Below are 24,149 nucleotides of genomic sequence, written 5' to 3'. Positions count from 1 at the left end.
CAAATGAAAAAAAAAAATTGTTCCATGCTTTAATTTATAATGTAGCGCATAAATGATTAGTTTTTACAGTTTAACATTATGAGAAATTATTTATTGGTTCTTCTTATCATGATCTTATCGTGACCCATACTAGTGACTATATGTATGGCTCTGTGTGGTGCTCTTGCCATGAACTGAAAATTGGCCAGTGTTTTGGCATTATGATACACTGTTAAGATGTTGATGCCAAGCAGCAGATTTATAAAAAAAGGTTGCACACTCAGTGCCCTTTGTGGTACTTTTGTTTTCAGAGCCATTGCTGTTTAGCGTGTATACGGAGGTAGTGCTTCGTGAATTGAGTGTACTACAGTTGGATAAACATTTTGTATTTTCAGGACACAACATCCTACACCTTGATGTGCATGTAGCAATGAACCACATTTATTGGATTGAGTTCAACCAAGGCGAGCGTAATGGCATTTACCGAATTAAGCCTGATGGCACAGATCTGAAGCATGTGATTGCCGATGGTATCGGCAGCAATGGTATACGTGGCGTTGCTGTTGACTGGGTTGCAGGCAAGTATCATTGCTTTCACATTTCATAAGCCGCCCTATTTTTCTTGTTCCTTTTCTTGTTCCTAGAAACATAACGTCTCTAAGGATGTTATATTTCTTAGTGCACTTAGGAGGGCATATTATATTCCTTACTTCATAATGGTAATACAGAACAGAAGCTTTTTTTTCATTTAGTGCAGTACACTTTATGCATCAAGTTTACCCACTGCAGTAGTTCAATGCCTATGGCATTTTACTCACTAGCAAGAGGTTGTGGGTTTGATTCACAGCTGCAGGACTTGCAGCGCGATGAGAGGGAGATGCAAAAATGGTCTTGTACTTAAATTTGTGTGCACGTCAACAAATCCTAGTCGGTGAAAACTAATCGGAACGACTCAACTATGGTGTCTCTCATTGACACAGAATTGGTTTGGAGCATTAAACACTGTGAATCAATTTGTACATCAACTTTGTAACCTCCCAACCCCTTACGAGGCGCCCATGTTGGTAATCTACCATTAAAATAACTGGACTACACCTCTGCATCTTTTGCTTTATATGACATCTAAATGTAATTGCAGCCTCAACTGTAAGAGTAGCGCAACGCATGAAGAAAAGATGATTTGACAGTGCACTTTTGACAAAGTGTGTGTTGATGCACTGTCTGCTGTCATCTTCCCTTCAAGCTTATTCCTCTTACATCATACATAGCAAGCTGGCCCAGCAGATATTCTTAGTAACAGGTGCACATGCAAATGCTCCAAACACTGGTATCATGGGTGGACGTAACCACAAATGCTATGTCTTCATTCTTGGTGACATCTGTAAGTGGCAGCTTGGCTTGTTCTTAGTCTGGAAGTGGTCTGTAATGCACACTGTTTAAAGTATTGAAATAATTTTCATAAACATTTTTTTCAAAATACCTTGAAGCAATGAGAGTGGGCACCACTCCCTTTTTTTTGCACAATGAGCACGCAAGCTATGACATTGTTCTTTTCTTCTAGGGCATCTTGCACGTTGTGGTTACCTACCAATTGCTACTGCATGTTCATTTTCCAAGATTATTGTCACCTTTCATGTGCTTGTAGAAGGGACGTAATTAATTATAGTGTGTTTTACCTTGAAGTATATATAAATATGAGAAATGTATTGTGGTTCTATTATACATTTTTACTTGCAGTTCTAGCAGCAGATAATGATATAGCATGTTGTACCCCAGCCTCTTTCGAATAATGTAGTATAAATGCTGGTCTTGAATTAACTAGCTTTTGTTTTACTCCTTTAGGAAGCATATACTTCACCAACGTCTTCCCTCATGAAACATACATAGAAGTGTGCTTGCTGGATGGATCAAATAGAGTCATCTTACTCAAGACTACTACTGACTCTCCTCGAGAAATAGCAGTGAATCCTGTGAAGCGGTTCCTGTATTGGATTGATTATGGCCAGTACCCGAAGATTGAGAAGGCCTATCTGGATGGAACAAACCGTGTACCCATTGTGGTTACTGGAATAAGCAATCCTAGGGACTTGACGATTGATATTGTTACTCATGATGTCTATTGGGTTGACTCCAGAGAAGATGCCGTTCAGGTATGTGCTTGTTGCTTCAGATAGGCACTTTTGTGTACTGTGCACATGCAGGCTGCATTTGTCCACCTTAGAATAAATTGTATGACAGATACATTCTACATTTTCTTCTCTGGGGCATAAGTGCGAGGGGCGTTCAATAAAGATTTCCCCTGACCTACTTCCTATGGGCGGAGGGCAACGAAACTTTGCAGATTTATTAGTCCTTCTCTACATAGGTGCCACACAGGGACAAACACTTCTCCCATCTTTTTATGCAACTGTAAACACGTCGCTTGTAGAAGTTGACAGGGTGCTTCTAAACCTATGTTTTGACTTCTGGAATCAGAGTCTCATCATCTGGAAAATGCTTGCCCTTTAAATATGAATTCATTGTTGGAAAGAGGTGGAAGTCTGATGGTGCGAGGTCGAGATAATAAGGGGGATGCGGTAGAATTTCAAAGCCGCCACAGCGAGCTTCCATCTGGGCAACATGCGAGTTGTGAACTCGGGCAGCGTCATGCAGAAGGCGGACACCTTTGGTGAGCATGCGACGTCTCTTGCTTTTGATGGCCTTCCGCAAATTCCGCAGCAGTGAAGCATAGTATGCCCCAGTAATCATGACACCCTTTGCTAGGAAATCCATGAAGACTACTCTGTGCTGGTCCTAAGATTGTGACCATGACCTTACCCACGGAGGGCTGGGCGCGTGCCTTGTTTGGAGGCGCTGAGTCCAAGTGCTTCCATTGCATCGACTGGACTTTAGTCTCCGGATCATAGTGATGGACCCAACATTCATCCTGTGTAATCAGTCTGTCGAAAAAGTCCTGCTGGTTTCCATGGCACATGGTCAAAAGACACTGGGAGCATTCGACTCGTTCCTGCTTTTGGAAAGGTGTGAGCAGCCGGGCAACCCAGCGAACGGATACCTTACACATATGAAGATGGTCCTGAGTGATTTTTTCCACGGACCCCACATTAATCTTCACATTTTGGACTAGGTTTCGGTTACACGCCGATTTTCCAAAATGGCGGCCTCCACTAGCTGAATGGTGTGTTGAACGATAGCGGAATGGGGTCGCCCTGGAATCGGAGCTGTTTCCACCAAAATCTGACCGCATTTGAATTGCCGATGCCAGTTCTTCGCTACATCATATGATGGGGAAACCTCCCCATAAACCTCTTTTATCTCATCGAACGTCTCCCTTCTAGTGCGGCCTTTCAAGTACACGAACTTGAGGACTGCTCTGTGTGTCACTGCATCCATTATTACACCTCACACCACTTCAACAGCTGTAAAAGTAACACCGTTATTCATTCAGAATTACACATTGGTACGTGACCTATAGTGATTTATGTCATTACACATGCCTAGTTTCCGCATCCTGCAATAAATAGAAGTGGGTCAGGGGAAATCTTTATTCAACGCCCCTCGTATATATACTAGTATTCTACATATGAATGGCAAAGGAACTTCTGTATCAGTTGAACTGTAAAGAGATAAAAAGCTGATTCTTTATCTGGAAATTTTTGTTTGCGAATAATTCTGTCAAGTTTTTTAGATTCAAAGCTGAAGCAGCCATGATGTTTATTTTTACTTGAGCCATCTTTAAGTAAATTCATTGCAGTGTGGATCACCATTGAGTAACAGTGGTTTTGCTAGCTTTGTCGTCAGGTCTTGCTCTTAGTGCAGAACACTACCTCTGCAAAGCTTTGTTGCAGAAGAAAAATTTGTGTTACTGTCAGTTACAAATGTTATGAAAAAGCTCTGATTAAGCAGACATTTTTAGGCTTGCTGGTGACCAGCCTGAGCAATGTTCCGAGTGTGGCTAACAGATGAGGATGAAACTGCATGACTAGTACGAGGGCACGGAGGAACAAATGCAACAAGACAAGCGTTTGTCTTGTTGCATTTGTTCCTTTGTGTCCGAGTTATAGTCATGTTATTTCATCCTCAGTTCTAAATATATGAGCCAACTAGCCCTCAAGTTCTCACAGATGAGACCACATTCAAAATATTGTTGCTTTATGGAAACATAAGGTTGTGTTGCATGCACTATTTGGGGTGATTTATTCATCAAAAATGCTCCATCCATGACTAGAAGATTGCTACAAAAGGCAGGCAGTAGTAAACGTATGACATCGTGTCTGCCAGCTGAAAGGAACTCGTGCAGCTCAGAAATGCAGCAATCAAGTTATATCTTGACAGTCTTGTGAGTGTGCATGGCTTTGCATGGGCTCATAATAGAGGCTCTTATCACAGATATTTCAGATGCATCTTTGTTGCAAAACCTTGACAAAATATTAACTTTAGATTACTGCTGTTAAATATTTTAGTAAACCATATATATGCATGAAACTTGTGACTACAAAGTAGACTAATGTAGTCAACAAAGTAGCTTAAGTATGCCACACTTTCGTTGCATATGAAGTCGTCTTGCTTTGGACATATGAAACTAGGATAGCTGCTGTAGATAAGCATATTTACTAATAACAGCCTGTTTATATGTAGGCATGTTCCCAGCAAAGCAAACAGTGCAGTTTTCAAGTATTTTTCGCATACCCTTGCTTACTTTAAATATAATTATTTGTTCAGCTCTAGCTTGTAGAATTTCTTTAGCTGAGAAAACCTAATGAAACCAACAGAGAATGAAGGCAGTGTAAGTATAGGGACATTATTTGTAGTCTTTTAACTGGTAATTATGGTATAAATGTAAATAAAGTGGACAAAAGGACAACTTGCTGCTGGTAGGGACCAACCCTACAACCTTTCGATAACGCTTCCGATGCTCTACCAATTGAGCTACAGTGGCAGTAGCCACAGAAATACCCAATAAAGTGGATGGGTGGATGACCGCCGCTGTAGCTCGCATAGCATCGGACGCATTATCTAAAGGTTGTGGGTTCATTAGCAGGCATTACCACTCTATACAGTGAGCCTAAGAGTTACTGATTGTTGCTTAATTAACATGACCTTTAGCTATGCTGACAAAAATTGGCCAAACAACTCCTAAACGACGAAAATTCAGGTCATCAAAGAAAGCAGTTAAATATCTAGGGGACACTTGGAATGGCTCTAACTTGCATTCACAGTTGGATTATAAATGACATTGTGCTGTGGATCATGTCTGCATCATTGGCAAAAGCACATTACTACATACATGATATGTTAAAGTTTTCACCCATTACATACTCTGTGTGAAAATGCTATGGTAGTCTTAATAACTGAGTAGGTGTAAGAAATAATTCTCCAATAAGTTGGTTAGTCAACAGTACAGTTTGAATATCGTATAAGCTTCCCCTTGGCACATTATAGCAGCTGCTATGTCACAAAAATCCTTATTTCTTACAAATAGATTAGTTGCTTTGCAGTTCAATAGTAAGTTAACTTTCACTTTAATTAATTTGTTGTGCCTATGACAATTTTATTTCCAGAAAGTTTCTTTCTCTGGTGGAAACCGGCAGTATGTCAGGAAAAACCTTCCAAACCCAATGGGTGTGGCTGTTTCCGGCCAGTATGTTTACTGGGCAGACAGGAATTTGCGAACCATCTACAAGGCGAGCAAGTTCCAAACAAACACTACCAGCCCACCAGAGCCAGTGAAATCTGACTTGAACATGCTGCGAGACATCGTTGTTTTTGACAGCTCTAACCAGCCCCCTGGTAAGTGTTTTTTTTTTTTAACCATATCTCGAGCAAGCATATTATTTTTAAGAAACTGAGATCACTGTTCTTGTTTCTTGCCTTACTAGCCTCATCACCCTGTTCAACAAGGCCATGTGACCAGCTTTGCTTCTCTATGCCGGAATCCTACAATGGCACAAAATGGAAGTGCGGGTGTGCCTCTGGCGAGCTGGCAGCTGATGGGCGCAAGTGTGACAGTGAGTGGTTTATTCTTATGAAATTTATAACTATGGAAACATTGATCGTTTTTAACTGAATGATGCCGTTTACTGTAGTGTCTAAGGTCTTCCTCGTCTTCACCACACGCCGGGAAATTCGAAGCCTTTTCATGGACCCACATAAGACAAGTGTGCCATTCCAGCCCCGAGGAAATCTCACAAATGTTGTTGGTCTTGACTTTGACTATGCAGACAAAAGAATGTATTTCACCCGTAAGTAGTCTGTAGTTCACTTTTTCTGCTTTGTGTTCTTGGAAAGTGGAACAGTGTTTTAAAATACATTGTCTCACCAGAAATTCGCCCAGATGGCAGCATTTCCTGGGTGAACCCTGACAAAATGGACATTCATGTTGTTTTGAACAAGACAATCAATCCAGAAGGTATTGCCTTCGATTGGACAGCAAAAAAGATCTACTGGACTGATTCTGCCAACAGGAGCATTTATGCCATGAACAGAGATGGCACCCAGTTAGTCATGATTGCCCATGTGGAAAGGCCCAGGGCTATTGTGCTGGATCCCTGCCAAGGGTAGGCTTCCTTCTGACTTAACTCAGACTAGCAGACGTTTTATGTGATGCTGGCATGTTCTTCCATTTGACATGGTGCTCCTCTCAAAATCAGGTATATGTACTATACTGACTGGGGACGTTATGGAAACACTGGCAAAATATACCGTGCAACAATGGCTGGCAACAACAAGCAGGCAATTGTGGAACAGAACCTGACCCAGCCAAGTGGTCTTGCCTTGGACTATGATGATAAGAAGCTTTACTGGACTGATGCTCTAAGGTAAGTCAGCAGACATTTAGGGTTTTAGAGTAGTGGCATGTGTATGTGTGTATGGCATCCGATGTCAAATGGATATGCAGGAGACTGCATATGTTGCAGAGAGGAAAGCTTTTATGCGAGTGTATGCAAATTATAATTATATAACTTATATCAAAATTTATAAATTTTTAAGCCAGAAATTCTAAAATGTGGATTACGGTTCTGCGTAGTCTTTATGATTTAGGCTCAGTAGCAAACATTGAGCATAAATCAGTGGTACACCAACATGTGCATAAAAGCAGTTCATAATACACTTTAAACCACCACTTTGGAAGGTGTGAGCATTGCACAAGGCTTTATAAGCTTTTTTTATCTGGGGTAGTTGAATGGTGCCATAGTTTAAAATTTGATGTATATTTGAAGGAAACTATGCAGATCTGAGTGATGCACACAAACATCATTGCTTTGAAGTTTTTTCATTCAACTCACAATTGTTTTTAATTGAGTAAAACCCATTAGTTCCCATAAAATTTGAGTTTAAAGTTGTACGTTCTTCTGTTACGTACGTACTGTAAAATAACTGGTCATAAACTGGCTTCAATGAAGACATTTAACTGGGCATTATTTATGATGAGGTTAAAAGATAGCACATATTCTCTTTATATGTACTTTACATACTATTTTATACGTTTTTTTTTTTGTTTTTTTCATACCGTAAAATATTGTGGAAGTGCCCAGTTTCGCACAACCACCCAGTATATTAACATTTCCAAAACTTCAGAATTCTGAAAATTATATGTTAAGCGCCCACCCTGTCCAAAGCACCAGTGTCAGCCTAAATATTGACCCCACTGCGGCTGCTACGAGACCACTAGTGCTGAAATTGGTGTCAACGGCTTGGACTAGTGTGTCTGGAGAGATGGTTGCACGATCTGTAAGGGGTGTGAGATCAGTGTTGCATTGGACAGCAGTGAGAACAGGCACTTGCATAATCGACTTTCAGGCATCGGAGAGCCCATGGTCTGTTCAAGTCGCACAAGTGTCAGCGACAAATGCATTGACCTCCTATTCTGCACTGACTCGGAAGAGTTGTTCGCATAGTTCATTGACAATGAGCAGACACTAGTGTACTCCATCATTTACCATTTTAAAATAAACATGCTTTCTTTGATTTTGTAGCCACCGTAGTTAACCCAATTTTCAGTGAAAGTGGGGTGGCACTTCTGCAGTATTTTACTGTATATGTTTTAGCTGGTTTATCAAGTAGTAACTTGTGCACTGTTTCTTGTCACATTTGCCATAACACCTTAGTTACATGTTACACTATATATTTATGACACTTGCTTGTTCCACAGAGGTCACAGTAGTAAGATTGGTAGACCAACTACAGCAACATTCCACGGCTAACATGTTGCTGTCTATAGCAGTAGTTCATACTCAAAAATTAAACCCCTTGGCCAACTCAAGTCACTAAAGAATCTTCTTGAGTTTTGCTTTTGAGAAAAAGTATGTATTGATAAGAATATTTTGTACTGGCATTTACTCATGCTGCATTTCCAGCTTTCAGAATTTCATTCATATTTTGTTTCACTAAAAATAATGTATGCTTAACAGGAAGGAGATGTCAAATAAAGTTTAGAGTAGGTGAAGTTACACATTCAATGACATATTTTTCTTGTTTTGTTTTTATATCAACTGGATAGCATAGCATAGGCAGCCATCATGCATACCTCTCCCACCAACATTCAAATATACATTGTTCATCATTGGTATAGCTTTGGAGTGGCACTAGTTAATTGCTTTGAACTCTTTCAAGAAACTGAGGGAATAAAAGCATATAAGAACTAAAAAAATGTAGCCGAAAATTATGAACCTGGACATGCAAATTCAGTCGCTAAAAAGACACTCTGAGTCACGGGTTTTGCATTAAAAAAACAGTAGTGGAAATTGTCTTGTTTTTTGTTAGTTTTTTTAGTATAATACAGCTATCAAAACTTCATGCTATGAACCTTGTGTAAAGCACCCAACAAACTTGTCAACATACTTGTCTGGAAATAAAAAAAAAATCTTTGTGCCAGCACAACATTTAATCCTGCCACCCCAATTCCAAGTGAGAGGGTCTCTTCCACAGGAGGAAGCGTTATCACGGTGTGTAGCCAGCACTTACTTTCTGAACATGTGAAGCAGTCAATTCTTCTTTGTGATAATTTGTAATGAGTGCAATACAAAAAGTATCTTCAAGGTGCTGTAGCCTAATGACATGCAGTTTCATTTATTTGAAAACAGTAATAAAGGCTAGGGTTACATCCTGTTTAACAATTTTCAATACTACACACATATACTATACTTACAGACAATTTTTCACCTTATTCGTATTCAGTATGTATTTGAAATTTTCAGTATTTGTACATGCCTAAGTAAAACTTGTTTTGAGTATGCAGTACGAGCAGGAAATGCGGATACTGCTCGGGCCTCTCAATTCGTAGCTAGCTTGAACAGCTTCCTGCTATTAGGACACCATTGAGGCCACGCAAGCAACTGCCGTCATGCCTTGTCACTACTTGTGGCCGGTTACCTACTGCCACATTCATCTTTATACCAGAGTGATGAACCATAGCAGCAGTGGCCTGATGTGTATTTGGCGTTTCCCAAGAATGAAATGTGAAAGAAATTGTCACAACCAAGGAATGTCCACTAGATGGCATAAACATTTCATGAAGGGCACTGCTCCTGCTTTATAGGCTCCAGTCTGGAATTTTTTTCTTCCTAACAAATGACCACTAACCCGTAGGCTGCGACGTTTTTCTGAAGGCAGATTCATTCATTCATAGTTCAATGCTCAACGTTGGTCATTCTAACTATTTGTTCACAGGGAGAAGATTGAACGTTCTGACTTAGATGGAAAGAACAGAGAGACTCTTGTGTCTGCAACGATTTACCCATTTGCTATCACAGTTTATGAGAACTACATCTACTGGACTGACTTACAGCTCCGTAAGTTCTCCAGTCTTGACCTTGTGTTCATGTGCTATGCTCATGTGCAGGCTGTAAGTTGCATGTGGTTAGACTTGTTAAATCCTGCTTGCTGATATGGCATCACACAAGTGTTGCAGTGCACTTATGCCATCATAACAGGAATGAAGAAAAAGTCTTATTGCTTCTATGTGTTGTTTTAGGGCAATTTACTAATATTTGCTGTTACTGATGTTGCTGCAGGTGGTGTCTATCGTGCTGAAAAGCACACTGGGGCTGGTATGATTGAAATGGTGAAAAGACTTGAGGAATCTCCACGTGATATTCATATTTACTCTCCTGATCGACAAAAATGTAAGTCTCATGTACTCTCATGTCGCACTTACCATAGGTGTACTAAACTTGCTGGACAATAATAATGTGATTTTGTTTGTTTCGTTGGTTTTTGCCTTGTAGGTGACAAGAATCCATGTAGTTTACAGAATGGAGGTTGCGCTCATTCTTGTCACCAAGCTCCCAATGGAACCATTGAATGCCTCTGCAACTCAACATTTAAGGTTGCAAATGAAGGAAGAATGTGTGTTCGTAAGTATTTGTGGCAGCTCATAATGCTTGCCGCTTGTTCATAATGCAAATTAATGCTGTTCTGCTCTAGCTATCATAGCTCAACCTTTGTAACAAATATCTTGAACTTGTTTCCCTTAAATTGATTACTAGTAATTTGTCATTTAGGTGATCATCAGATATTGGTTCTAATGAACATTAGACATGATTTGTAATATTTATGTCTGTTTCAGCTGAAAATGTTTCTTGCGATGACACAAAGTTTGCATGTGGTAATGGCAAATGCATTCCTCGGCTGTGGGCTTGTGATGGAGATGATGACTGTGGAGACAATACTGATGAAGACAAGTCATTCTGCGGTAAGTTTACTACAAGGCATGCATACAGCTTGTTGAAAAGGAACTGCTTATTCACTCCATTCTCTTTCTACCCATACCAACAGCCCAGCATACATGTGGACCAACAGAGTTCAGATGTGGTAATGGCCGATGTATCTTCAAAACATGGAAATGTGATCACGAAAACGATTGTGGGGACAGCACAGATGAGGAAGGCTGTGGTGAGCTTGCATTGTAATTCCTTACGCATGCGATTTCCAGGCTCGCTATTTTGCATCTCTGAAAGAATTGCTGTCTTGCAGAATACCCACCATGTCCTGATGGCGAGTTCACGTGTGCCAACTTCCGCTGCATCCCAAAAACTCAACTGTGCAATGGTGTAAATGACTGCAAGGACAACAAAACTTCAGATGAAAGCCATGCAAACTGTCCAAATAATCGCACATGCCCGGGAAACCACCTGAAGTGCGAGACAACCAACATTTGTGTAGAGCCCTACTGGCTCTGCGATGGTGATAATGACTGTGGGGATAATTCTGATGAGGTAGCCTTGCTTTGCTCACAGAGGACCTGCCCTCCCAATAGCTTCAGGCAAGTTTCATGCTTACGTGTTACTTCCGCACATGTGTCTCAGACAATTTATTTTCTTTAGTATCTACAACTGCTATAAGGGCTTGAGTTAAGTGTAAAGCTACCTAGGTGTAGAAACCATCCCATGGCAATCTAGAAGAATGCTTTCTCATTCAAGAACATATAGATCTTTTCGTCGTGCTCTCTCATGTTTAAAAGAGAGCAGCAATAAGTGCACCAATAACTGACTGGTTTTTAGTAGGGGTGTGCGAATATTCGAAATTTCGAATATTTTTCGAATAGTGTTTGCTATTCGATTCGATTCGCACTGAAATTTTACTATTCGAACTATTCGAACTTCCCAAAGACAAATGCAGTCAACGTCCAGTTGAAAGTGACCCCTTCAGATTTTCAATATGCTTCACCTCATTACACTCTCGTATTGCGGCAAAGCTGCCTTTCACGTTCCGTTTCGGTCGAACTTAGCCAAGAGAGAAAGTCCGGTTGAAAGTGGTCCCTAGATTTTCAATATGCTTCACCTCATCACACCCCCGTATTGCGGCAAAGCTGCCTTTCAAGCTCCGTTACGGTCGAACTTTGGCAAGAGAGAGTCAACGTCTGATTAGAAATGGTCCCTAGATTTTCAATATGCTTCACCTCCTCACACCCCCGTATTGCGGCAAAGCTGCCTTTCAAGATCCGTTACGGTCGAACTTAGCCAAGAGACAGTCAACGTCCGTTTGGAAGTGGTCCCTAGATTTTCAATATGCTTCACCTCCTCACACCCCCGTATTGCGGCAAAGCTGCCTTTCAAGCTCCGTTACGGTCGAACTTAGCCAAGAGAGAGTCAACGTCCGTTTGGAAGTGGCCCCTAGATTTTCAATATGCTTCACCTCATCACATCCCCGTATTGCGGCAAAGCTGCCTTTCAAACTCCGCTACGGTCGCAAATGTATTAACTCAAGAAAACGCTGGTTCCAATATGGAGATGAAAGATGTGGCAGAGTTGGGGGCTCAATTAATGCTGTTTTGGACCTGAAATTTGGGCAGGAAGTCCAAAAAATTGGACGCCGAAGCTTTTTAGCATCCAAAATTTCAGATGTTCTTATATATCGACGTCTACGAGGCAGATTTGGAACTCCGGACTTGAAGGGAGTACACCCTTGTCCACCACATCAGTTGGCCTTCCACAGAAGTTGAAAGAGGAGGAGAGGCTGAGGAAATGGCATCTCTGCCTATCACGTGTAAAGTGTTGTCGGCAATACTTTGGTTGCACCAAATCATGTACATAAATACCATTTGGCCTCTACATTGTGTCATTCTTGATAAGAAAGACAACTATGAAATATGACCCCACCAGCGCTTCATTAACCTAGCGAAAAGAAAAACTTTCATGTTGCTATCTCACAAGAACATACTTAGGGATTCTCTGCAACTTTTTCTGTAATTTCACTTCGAATTATTCGAAAAATGTTTGAGAAATATTCGAAAATTATTCGAAATTATTCGATTCGATTCGCACTCAATCTTTATTATTCGAATTCGCTTCGCACCCAAAATTTTGCTATTCGCACAGCTCTAGTTTTTAGCATTTCACATATAAAATTCTTTGCCGCTTTCATTTGTAGCCATGGACATTGAATATTGGCAATATTTCTGCATCAGCCATGCGGGACGTTGCTGTCACAAAATAATTCTTATCATCTAATTGCCTGCAGATTTACTAAATGCAAATTTACAAATTCGAAAACTTTTAATTGGTGTACAGTGTAAGAGTTCACAATAGCCAACCAGACCCAAGGATCTGTACAAGAGTAAGTACAGATCTAGGTCAATTACTAACAGGGGAGCCTACTCACACAAAGGGAATTTACCGAAGAATAAGGATGGGCACATGTGGCAAGCATTCTCAAATTGTGCCTGGCAATTTACCACTGTCCCTAAAATGAAAAGTGCCCAATCATTGCATTTTGCCAGTGCTAGCATAGACGACAGAAATTTGGAGGATAACATAGAAACTCGAGATGAAGTTAAGGCCTATGCAGCATGCAATGCAACGGAAAATGATAGGTGTAACATTAAGGTATTGGAAGATGGCAGAGTGAACCAGAGAACAAAAAGGGGTAGCCAATATCTTAGTTGATTTTTTTTTTAAATATTGACCTGAGGTGGTCACCTAATACATATGATAGATAAGCAGTGATCATATAGAGATGGAATGTATACGAAGGGGTGGGGAACACTGCCGAGTACTGCAGAGGGTTAGGTGCAGTGATGAAATTTAAAAATTTGCAGGCACAAAATAGAATTCGCTCGCGCAGGACAGGATAAATTGGCGATCATTGCAAGAGACCTTCATCCTGCAGTGGACATAAAATAGGCAGATGATGACAGCCTTGGATGCCAGAAAACTTGCAATTAACTGTCAGAATCTTTATGATACAGCTTTTGGTTTGATAGTCTTTTCTGCTTTACCATTGCTGCAGTTAAAAACTAGGAACTGGGTTTCCTGTGTTTGTCTGTCTATGCATCCTTTTAATTGCATCATTGTTGTTGGGTCATTGATACTGTGTTGTCAGGTTCATCCCAAGCTATGACCTCACTGTCAGCTGCACCCATATTATAACCAAACAAGAATGAAAATTTGCCCACCACCACCACCATGCACCACTGATAAACTCGTGCTTTTATGCCAGTATACAGTTGGGAGCTCGACACACCAGCCATAAAGTCATCATGTAACATTGATGCTCGGAGATTTGTGTGGGGTGTTGTGTACTGTGCATACTTGGGGAGGAGTGACATCTGCGCATGTAAGGTATTTCAGAGGCTATTTCGCCTGCTACAGGTAATACTGTAGCATGTGTCAACAATGTTCATGTTACACAATGTCATTGGCTGATATGTAAAACTTTGTGCTTGGTGCCCATGGTTGCATGCATGTGTCTGTAAATCTGTGCTTGTGGGATTGAATATGTTATGTATTAGGTAATTTAACAAGCTTGGTTGCATTCACGTCTCAACTGCAGGTGCCCCAATCACCGTTGTATTCCAGCAACATGGCACTGTGATGGAGATGATGATTGTGGGGATGGTGCTGATGAACCGGAAGATTACTGCAAGAGTGAAAAGCGAACTTGTTTTGGAGACCTGTTTACCTGTGACAATGGAAACTGTGTGCCAAGGATTTACATATGTGATGGTGACAATGACTGTCTAGATAATTCGGATGAAGATGCCCGCCATCAGTGTGGTAAGCTTTGCTTTGTTAGGGCAGCACTTTTGACTTTCAAGTGTTGAGCTGTCGTTTTGAAATTAGCTTTTTTGTGACAGCATATAGCTATGGTAATTGTACATCTCTTGCTTTCGAAAACAAATTCAAGTATTTGGCATATCGAGCAACACACAGTTCAGAATGTCACAGTGCCTTTTTTCTGATTATATCACAGAATTGACACCAAGAACACACATCCTGTAGTTAGCATAAGATCATATATGCCATTTCACCATATAGTCAGACCTCATTAAAGTGAAACTGGTTATAACAAAGTAATTGTAATAATTCCCCTTGAAGTTATCATAGAGAAAAATGAACTTTAAATCTCTCTTTAAAATTAAGCAAGCAAAATTATCCGTGTCAGTAGGTATAATGGACTAAATTAGTCTCGGAAATCAAAATGTCCCCACACCTTCAACAGACATAATACAGGTCATTTGTGACGCACTTTCATTGCCAGACTTGACTGTGCTTATGAAATCGTGGGTACAGCTTGCTTGCTAAGGATGATGACCTCCTTCCTCTGCAACATATCTGTTTGCAGCACTGCTGCATGTTTGTTTTACTATAGCCTACTGATATGTGTTTGTTTTCTCTGTATGTGTGTATGCTTGGACAGCAGCAATTACATTTGCTTTGTGTTAACTTTTTTTTTCCTGGTGCACTACTAACTCTTGTTGTATAAAGCTCGGTAGCAAATTATAATTTTATATCTTTTACTAACTTTTTTTGCAATTTTACAGATACCCGTGAATGTGATCCTGAACGTGAATTCAAGTGCACTCAGAATAAACAGTGGGGACGTGCTACTTGCATTCCAAAGCGTTGGGTATGTGATGGAGACCCTGACTGTGTAGATGGTGCTGATGAGAACACAACTGCACACAACTGTCCGGCACCCGAGCCATGTGACCCTGAGAAGCAGTACCAGTGCAAAAACCAGCGTTGCATAAACAAGGACTGGGTGTGTGATCATGACAACGACTGTGGGGATGGCTCTGATGAACCTCGCAATTGTAGTAAGTACTTGTGCTTCTTTTATTGTAAACTGTGTTATATCTGTGCTTTTAAGTACAAAATGTGTGTAGGCACTTTTCAGAAGTTTTACGCTAGCTTGGTGAGTCTAGAACATCTTTGTTTATTCAGGTGTGGATTCTGCCCATGAATGATCATTGCATGAACTGCAGAAAGGAATTTAGTGATCAGGAGCTTTTTGGGGAATAAAATGCATTCGAATTTTAATGCATTGCGTTTTCAAGGAAAAGTCATATTGGTGGTGTATATGACTAAGGACATTGTAAAAACACTTTTCCCAAAATCCTGGGGATATGAAATATCACACTTTGTTTGTGCACGCAGATTGACTTACGCATACAAGTATGCTCACCAACATGCTAGTATAACCTTCTCAACAATGACACCAATACCAGTCATAATGTAATAATCATGCATGATTTGCACCTCAAGTGGGTTGCAAAACATTGTTCTGGCTCTTATTCTGATATTAACTTTGCAGTGTGTTATTTGGTTGTGCATGGTGGATATCGGTAGCAGTGCAATGTCTATTCACATTACAAAGGAATACATTGAGTGGATTGGTTGGTAACGGATATATGTACAGTGGAATCTCATTTAACCATGCCCACTTGAGCCGTAGTTTCTTATTAAGCGCCGAAACGTTGATTTAGTCAAAACTCACCGTACCACCACTGTGCACTTCAATAAAGATAACTCTAGATGCAGTCATCACATTGTGGAGGTTCCAGCACAGGCAACCACTGCCACATTTATTTTGAAAGTGTCGGTAGCAGAGTGGCTTCTGTACCACTAGCCCATGGCCAACGACTAGCTCGTGTTTTCTGTAACAGACCTCCTTGTGTTCTTTGCTCTATGGTGCTGTATCCAATAGTAACGATGCTACATATGTTTATAATTAATGTATATTTGTGTAAGCATGTTCCATTATTTGAGTCCAGAAATTCTGCAGAAAGAATTCATTCTTGGGCCTAGTTTTAGAGGTAGTGCAGGAGCACAACTTAAGAATATAAACAGTTTTGCACATCTCTTAACTGAGATTTTCGTCTGAAGTGCAATGTAATATTTTCATTCTTTTTCTGTTTTAAACCCTTTTCTAGGAAGGCACAGTCTCTTGTTTCAGAGGTGCACTTGATGTTTCAATTTTTCTGTCGCCAAGTAATGTAAACTTCTGAAGTGTCTTCTTTAAAGGGCCTCGGCAGCACTTTTTGAACATGGTCAGAAAACACTGCTCATTGGTAGTCAAGGCTTCTGTGAACATATGAGCCAAATGTTACAGCACTGCACACGGCATGACATTTACAATTACGTTTCAGAGACAGCTAAAAATTGTCGCTCTGCTCTCGACGAATTATGTCATCAATGGGTCTTACTGCGTCATGGGAAGGGAGGACGTGGCCATTGGCTGATTTGAGTATTCTTGTGCTGCATAGTTACCACGGCAGCTGCTAAGGGGTGTCGCCACATGCCGGTGCCACGCTCTGTAGTGTGCTAGAATTGCACGGTAGTGACACTAGCACACTCATGGTCACGTCAAAAGTGGGCCTAAAAAAGAAGAGAAAGTGCTCATGGTCATGACGTGCACTGACGTAGCTTCTTGCCCTTTGTGTAGCCCCCCCCCCCCTCCGTGTAGCTTTCAGCACACTTGTCGGGACAAAAGGAGAGAATAAGCTCTTAAAGCGTGGGTCAAACTTTTGTAACTTCGTTCGTACTTGACGGATTTGAAAAATTTTGCGACAATCGATTTTTGAGGTAATAAAATCGGGGCCCCTTTAATTGTAGTCTTTGTCTTCAAATTAAGCTTATTGTTCTGCTTTGAACAAGCTTTAATGAGTGAGCTTTAGTTTGTTCATTGACGCATTTATTGTGCTTTCAGTAAGCATGCACCTGAATAAGACTGCTAATTAAAGAGAGTAAAGTCTGGTCTTGAAGCTTTTATAGCATTTTTATGCTCTTCATGTTACAATTATTACTTTTTTCTTTCAGCATTCCGAAACTGCACATCAGAAGAATTCACATGCCGTAATGCGAAATGCATCCGCAAGTCCTACCACTGTGATGGTGAAGATGACTGTGGTGACGGCAGTGATGAACTAGAAAAAGACTGCAAAAAAGAGGAGACAACTTGCTCGGGGGCACAGTTTCGGTGCAAAAGTGGACAGTGCATTCCATATGAACGTGTGTGCAACAAGCAGCAGGACTGCTCTGATGGCTCCGATGAACCTGCGCACTGCAATGTTGATGAATGTGCGAAGGTGGAGCTCAATCAATGCGAACACAAATGTGTCAACACACTAACTAGCTTCTACTGTGAGTGCAATGAAGGCTATGAGTTGCTCAAGGATGGCAAGGCTTGTGCTGATATCAATGAATGTCAAGTCAAACCTTCAGTATGCAGTCAGTACTGTGTAAACAGCCCCGGTTCCTACTTCTGCAAATGCAACCAGACCTACTATGACCGTGAATTTGATGGCCGCACATGCAAGCGAAAAGATGGTAAGCTTGAGCTGTTTCATTTGAGTAGCACTTTTTTTTCTCTTTTCAGCACTGACACCAGTTTTTGTTTTTTTATCATTCCAGACACTGTGCCCTGGCTGATCTTCAGTAACCGCTACTACCTGAGAAACACTAGTCTTGATGGCAGCTTGTACAACTTGGTGAAAATGAATTTACGCAATGTTGTGGCCATTGACTTTGACATTCGAGAAGGAAGAATTTACTTTGCTGATGTTGGAAACAAGACAATTCAGAGAATTTATACAAATGGCTCTGGAGAACAAGTGTTGGTACGACATGATGTTCATGGTCTAGAAGGGCTGGCTGTTGACTGGATCGGAAGGTAAATCTATTGTCATGTGATCATTAACATTTTGTGCAATTCAGTGCTTAAATTTAAGGCTTTTTCTTTTTCCTTATTCAGGAAAATGTACTGGCTGGATCGTACAAGCAAGCAAATGTATGTGTCAGAGTTAGATGGTACCAGCAGGAAAACTATATTGCCAAAGGGCATTTCAGACCCCAGAGCCATTGCTGTGCATCCTGGCATTGGGTATGAAACCTGGTGTTTACTTGTTGTTTCAGATATTTAGATGTGTTTGTATTGGATGCATTCACTGTAGAGTGTGCTAGCCTGATCATGTTTGTACAGTGTAACATGAACTTTAAGGCCATTAACCTTAGGATGTGTTGCCAAGCTACCTTGGCAATTTCACTGCTCAATTCCAATAACTCAAGACCAGTTGATTCAACTTCTTTTAACTTGAGCATACCCGAAAAGCCAATAAGGTACCAGTGCTTCTTTTGAGTATCCTGAACCATTTTTGCATGTCCTTTCGAGGCCAAATTAACGAATGGTAATTATTAAAGTAAATAAAATGTGGTGCATCTGTAAAATATAAGGCTTTAATGCACATGCACCACTAACAAAGTTCAACTAACTAATGCTGCTTCTGTTTTGTGAATGGCATTTGCGCAAAAAGCACATTTTGCTGCACAAATGCCATTCACAATGGAATACCAACTCGCCCAACTTCTGTTTGCATAATTTGTCAAGCTCTTTTATGTGGCTGGATTGAGAGAGGAAAAGGGATGTGAGTACATCTGTAATTTGTGCATTGATTATAATGCAGCATAACATAGGTTACTGCTTGCATTACTTTTGAGAGAAAGCAACTGCCATGTGTGTGAACTGGAGCTAACACATCGTAACATTATTGTTGTGTTTTCAGGTATCTGTTCTTTACTGATTGGGGCCACCATGCTTTCATTGGACGCATGGGTTTGGATGGAACAAACTTTACTCGCATTGTGTTGTATGAAAACAAACTCGTCTGGCCAAATGCTCTGACGATTGATTACTTCAGTGACAAACTCTTCTGGGCAGATGCACACCTTGATTACATTGAGTGAGTGGCCAGGCTTCATTTCTCCACACTGTCCCTGAGGAACGTCCATTAAGCTTGCAGATATACTGATGCAGCACTCTCTTCTGGCAGGTTTTCAGACTTGGATGGCAAAAACCGGCATACAGTGCTACAAGGACGCACTGTTCCGCATGTTTTTGCCCTGACTGTATTTGACGACTGGCTTTTCTGGACGGATTGGAACATGAAGGGAGTGTACAGGGCCCACAAGTTCACTGGGGAGAAGCTGCAAGTCTTGCGTAACACATCGCACCGCCCCTATGACATTCATGTTTACCACCCACTGCGCCAGTTGCCTTGTGAGTATCCAATGCTAAATTTTCCTGTTCGTTAAATTGGAAGCTCATTATGTACACCGATAAATGTAAGGGAAGGTTAAGGACACTGACATCATTATTGCTACAAATAATACATTAGAACATTATAAATATGTGCTGCGCTTCATAAAAATTAATGACAACATTGAAAAAGTTAATAGAGCTGTCAAAACTTTAAGTCTGAGAAATCTAATTCCAGTAACATGAAAATTTGGCTTCTGAGGGCCTTCTTAATAAGGTCTGATGTGCCAGTATAGAATAGATGCACTAAAATACTAGAGGGAATCACTGTGAATGTCTACGGAGCTGCTGGCACAGTGATTCAGCCAGCATGGGAATGATGGGTAGTACATGAATTTGCTTAAGCTTGAGGTTTGACCTGCGTTGCTCGGAAAAGCTTGTCCAGCCGTGCCTAGCCTCTTCACCTCATTAAGAGAGCGAACGCCTAGTATAGCCTAGCCTAGTGCGCCTAACATAGCCATATATAGTGTGGTACAGCAAGGGGTGAGGAGGAGGAAAGGCGGAGGGGGGTAAAGCATAGCATAGCCTTGTATAGTATAGCAAGGGGGAGTGAAAGGAAAGTGAGTGTGAGAAGGGAAATGAGGAGGGGAGATGGTAGGGCATTGCATAGTCTTGTACTATAGCACAATATAGCAAGGCGTTGAAAAGGGAAGTAAGGGAAATGAGGTTTCCTCAGTCTTCGCGCCCCTAGTGCATAGCTGCCCCAATATTTTTGTCTGCTGCAGTTTGGAAGTAGTCTTGCCTTGAAATTTGAGCCAGTAAAGACAAATACGTTGTAGGAAACAAAGTAAGAAGAATGTCATAAGCCACAGGCTAAAGGTTACACAAATCCATTCCTGTTGTGTCTAAATGATCACAACATCAGAGTTTCCTCTAGCAATGTTAGTACAGTAGAACCCCGCTGTTACGTTCCTCCGTTTTCCCGGCTGTTACGTCGTTTTCCGCCGGTCCCGGCATAGCTCCCATAGGATACAATGTATTGGGAACCCCGCTGTTACGTCGTAACTGTCGGACCGTTCCCGTATGATACGTCGCGAAGTGCGCCCGGAGCCGACCGAGTGACTACCAAAGAGAGCGGCCATGGTGCATTTTCATGCAGCTTGGCCTCGTTTGACCGTAATATTAGCCGCATGAGAGGCGCAAGCAACAGAATCTTTCAATTGATGCAAACAAAAGCATGGCCTTCGAGATTCAAATTGCAAAAATGGCGTCTATGACGTAACTGCTCGCGAAAGCAAGGCCTTCGAGATTGGCATTTACTATTGACAAAAGCATAGCCTCTGAGATTTGCATTGCACAAACATGGCGTGTATGACGTAATTGCTTGCGAAAGCAAGGCCTTCGAGATTGGCATTCACTTCTGCCATCGCGTTGGCGTAGACTCATCATCATCGTTATTTGTCGGAGAACGGGAGGAGTTCGAGCTGGTTGGAGCTCGCATGGTCGTGCGTGCGGTTCGCGGTCGGGCTCGCCGCGCCGGTCGTGATTGCATGTGCTTAGTTCTTTCATGCCTACAGCTGTTAGTGTTAAAAAAATCACATACGTTGATTACATTTCTGTGGATGAGGCCGTCCTAAGCTCCGCGTTTCTATCCATGACTAGATCGCGGCTGAGCGCGCCAATTTTCGTGCTGCTCGTAAGAATTGAAATAAAATTCTGTACCTTAATATTTTGCCGTTTTTCCTGTTTTTCGGCTCTTACGTTTCCCGTCTCTTACGTTTATTTCCTACGGTCCCTTCAAAAACGTATCAGCGGGGTTCTACTGTATAAGACTTTATGGTGTACTGTTCCCATGACCTTAAAAAGGGGCAGTTGTGAAGTGCCCTTTGGACACCAAATTTTATTTTTTGCCTTAATAAAGTCTTCTGGTAATGACAACTTGGTCAAGATCATGAAATGCCTAGCTAGTTCACCTACCTCTTCTAGTTCCTGTGACAGGAACAATTTCTTTTGTAATATTTCTATTTTTTCTCTTTTTAAAGATCCCAATCCATGTGGCAAGAACAATGGTGGCTGTTCACACTTGTGCCTCATCTCTCCTGGAGCCAGCAGCTTTCGCTGTGCTTGCCCAGACAACTTTGTGCTGCTGCCTGATGAAAAGACGTGCATTGCCAATTGCACTGAAGGCCAGTTTCGGTGTGGTGGCTCTGATGACCGCTGCATCTCGGTCTTCTGGAAGTGTGATGGAGAGAAGGACTGTCGAGATGGCTCAGATGAAGTGGGATGTCGTAAGTTTAAGCTCTGTGTCTATACATTTAAGTTTTGAACAATCGTTGTTTTGCCTTGACATTTTGAAGAGGTTCGTCTTTTGAGCCAAAAGTACTTGACGTGATGGAAAACTTATTCACTGAAAATTTTCAGCTGCTTTCTCCTGCAAGAAGGGACAGTTCCAGTGCCATAACAATGCCACTTGTGTGCCAAGGATTAAGATTTGCGATGGCCATAATGACTGTGGGGACCAGAGCGATGAGAAGTTCTGTGGTGAGATGACAGTCGAATGTTCCTGAACATTTCAGTACTGTTTAGCTGTAGTTCCGTCTAATTTATGAGATAAAATAACTCTTTTCTTCATTTTTTCTCCCCTAGGGTATCCTTGTGGGGAGCACAACTTTAAGTGCCAGAACACCGGTCGATGTGTTCCAGTTTCTTGGCAGTGTGATGGGGACAATGACTGTACAGATGGTTCAGATGAAGATCCTGCCATTTGCCGTAAGTGTTCTAGTTTGCCTAAAATAACTGAAGTGCTTTCAACTTTGCTGTGAAGTTGGTGAAATGCACATAGTATACTGTCAAAATCTTTTGCAGATCACCAAGAGTGCAATACAGACACGCAGTATAAGTGTAATAATGGAAAATGCATACCGAAATTGTGGTACTGTGACTTTGATGACGACTGCGGTGATAATTCAGATGAACCAGCACACAAATGCCGTAAGCAGCTGTTTGCATGAGTTTATGTGCAAATTTCTGCTTTTACATTGGCTAGTGTCCTAACAGTACTCCTTGGCTTCGCAGGAAACCGCAACTGCACTACTGGCTGGCAAAAATGCCCCTCTGTGAACAACTATCGGTGCATACCTACCTGGCTTTTCTGTGATGGCAAAGATGATTGCCGAGACAATTCTGATGAGACAAGCCCTGAATATTGCCCAAAATGTCACGAAACTGGTGACTTTAAGTGTAGGAACAACCGTTGTATTCCCTTGCGTTGGAGGTGCGATTTTGAGGACGACTGCGGAGACAACTCTGATGAGGATAGTACAATGTGTGGTGAGCATGAACTTCTTTTAAGGGAACAAAAGTGTTACTGTTTTTACAATGGGCATGATTTTCTTTTGACATTCCCCTAATTTGCTCATTTTCTAGCTGAACTCTACAGAGATTGCTCAGAAAGTGAATTCCAGTGCGCAAACAAAAAATGTATTCCATCAAGATGGCGGTGTGACCATGACAATGATTGTGATGATGGAAGTGATGAGAAGGACTGCTTGAATTATGCATGCAAGGTAATGACTCTCTTAGGGACAAGGAAACTGGGCTGGTTCATTAGAAGTAGCATGAAACTTTACTTACAGATACCAGATTTGGGTAACAAACTCAGATATGCTCAAGACAAATGCAAAATTGACATTTGTCCTGTTTGCATTTGGCTTTGTCCCATTTAAATATGGTGCCAGTAAGTTTTACTTTTCGCATTAGTTAACAGTGGCCTTGCTTTTTCACAGGAAAATCAGTTCAAGTGCAACAGTGGACACTGCATACTCAGCAGACTTGTTTGTGATGGCAACAAGGACTGCCATGATGTCTCGGATGAACAGAACTGTCCAACACGAGTGCCTGGGGGCCTGTATTGTCAGGAGAACATGTTCCAATGTAACAACACTGTAAGTTTTATACCTAATGAACCTCTCTATGGCGGTTTTTCTTTTATGAAGTAGTTGAGGTACTATATAATGTTCGTCTATCGAACTGCACGGCATGACTGGGCAGAAAGAAGTGAGACAGACGCAGTGGCGTAAATCCAGAAAAATCACAAGGGGGGACACACGTCAGACCATGACGGTCACTTTGTTTTTATACATAAGGGTTGTATTTTTAATTACAAAAGAATTTAACCATGCTTTGAAATATTATTTAAAAAAGCGAGCATGGGGTCCCAGCTCGAGCAATTGCATTGTTCTATTCAGTCTTCTTTGAAGCGGTAGAGCGACTTTTGTGACTTTTATAGTCTGACACAGCTGAGGGGTATTGAACACAGGTTCACACTAAAAAATAATCAGCCTTTAAAAAAAGTTGAATGCGCTACACTTAACTGTCAAGAAATTCATATATATGATGTTCTAAAGCTAAATGGG

General features: G+C 41.3%; 1 protein-coding gene across 2 annotated transcripts in view; it reads left to right on the top strand.

Moving 5' to 3' along the window:
* The window catches only part of LOC119379328 (low-density lipoprotein receptor-related protein 2), a 241,805-nt gene that overhangs the window by 198,022 nt on the left and 19,634 nt on the right, over window positions 1-24,149 (top strand). Inside the window, exons 38-64 of one of the 2 annotated variants that reach the window (XM_037648605.2) lie at window positions 375-557; window positions 1,822-2,129; window positions 5,541-5,769; window positions 5,859-5,987; window positions 6,066-6,221; window positions 6,302-6,536; window positions 6,630-6,797; window positions 9,649-9,770; window positions 9,993-10,103; window positions 10,206-10,334; window positions 10,547-10,672; window positions 10,756-10,872; window positions 10,954-11,242; window positions 14,251-14,474; window positions 15,242-15,517; window positions 17,520-18,029; window positions 18,114-18,372; window positions 18,454-18,582; window positions 19,262-19,438; window positions 19,529-19,755; window positions 21,777-22,022; window positions 22,156-22,275; window positions 22,381-22,503; window positions 22,600-22,725; window positions 22,810-23,064; window positions 23,161-23,300; window positions 23,520-23,678. In XM_037648605.2, the coding sequence (XP_037504533.1) occupies window positions 375-557; window positions 1,822-2,129; window positions 5,541-5,769; window positions 5,859-5,987; window positions 6,066-6,221; window positions 6,302-6,536; window positions 6,630-6,797; window positions 9,649-9,770; window positions 9,993-10,103; window positions 10,206-10,334; window positions 10,547-10,672; window positions 10,756-10,872; window positions 10,954-11,242; window positions 14,251-14,474; window positions 15,242-15,517; window positions 17,520-18,029; window positions 18,114-18,372; window positions 18,454-18,582; window positions 19,262-19,438; window positions 19,529-19,755; window positions 21,777-22,022; window positions 22,156-22,275; window positions 22,381-22,503; window positions 22,600-22,725; window positions 22,810-23,064; window positions 23,161-23,300; window positions 23,520-23,678 (5,273 nt within the window). Of the gene's footprint in view, window positions 1-374; window positions 562-1,821; window positions 2,130-5,540; window positions 5,770-5,858; window positions 5,988-6,065; window positions 6,222-6,301; window positions 6,537-6,629; window positions 6,798-9,648; window positions 9,771-9,992; window positions 10,104-10,205; window positions 10,335-10,546; window positions 10,673-10,755; window positions 10,873-10,953; window positions 11,243-14,250; window positions 14,475-15,241; window positions 15,518-17,519; window positions 18,030-18,113; window positions 18,373-18,453; window positions 18,583-19,261; window positions 19,439-19,528; window positions 19,756-21,776; window positions 22,023-22,155; window positions 22,276-22,380; window positions 22,504-22,599; window positions 22,726-22,809; window positions 23,065-23,160; window positions 23,301-23,519; window positions 23,679-24,149 lie in introns of both variants that reach the window. The other variant, XM_049411933.1, reaches the window with a different exon arrangement.

This window comes from Rhipicephalus sanguineus, chromosome 1, assembly GCF_013339695.2.
Source record: "Rhipicephalus sanguineus isolate Rsan-2018 chromosome 1, BIME_Rsan_1.4, whole genome shotgun sequence".
Lineage (NCBI taxonomy): Eukaryota > Metazoa > Arthropoda > Arachnida > Ixodida > Ixodidae > Rhipicephalus > Rhipicephalus sanguineus.
This window is presented reverse-complemented; position numbering and strand designations above follow the sequence as displayed.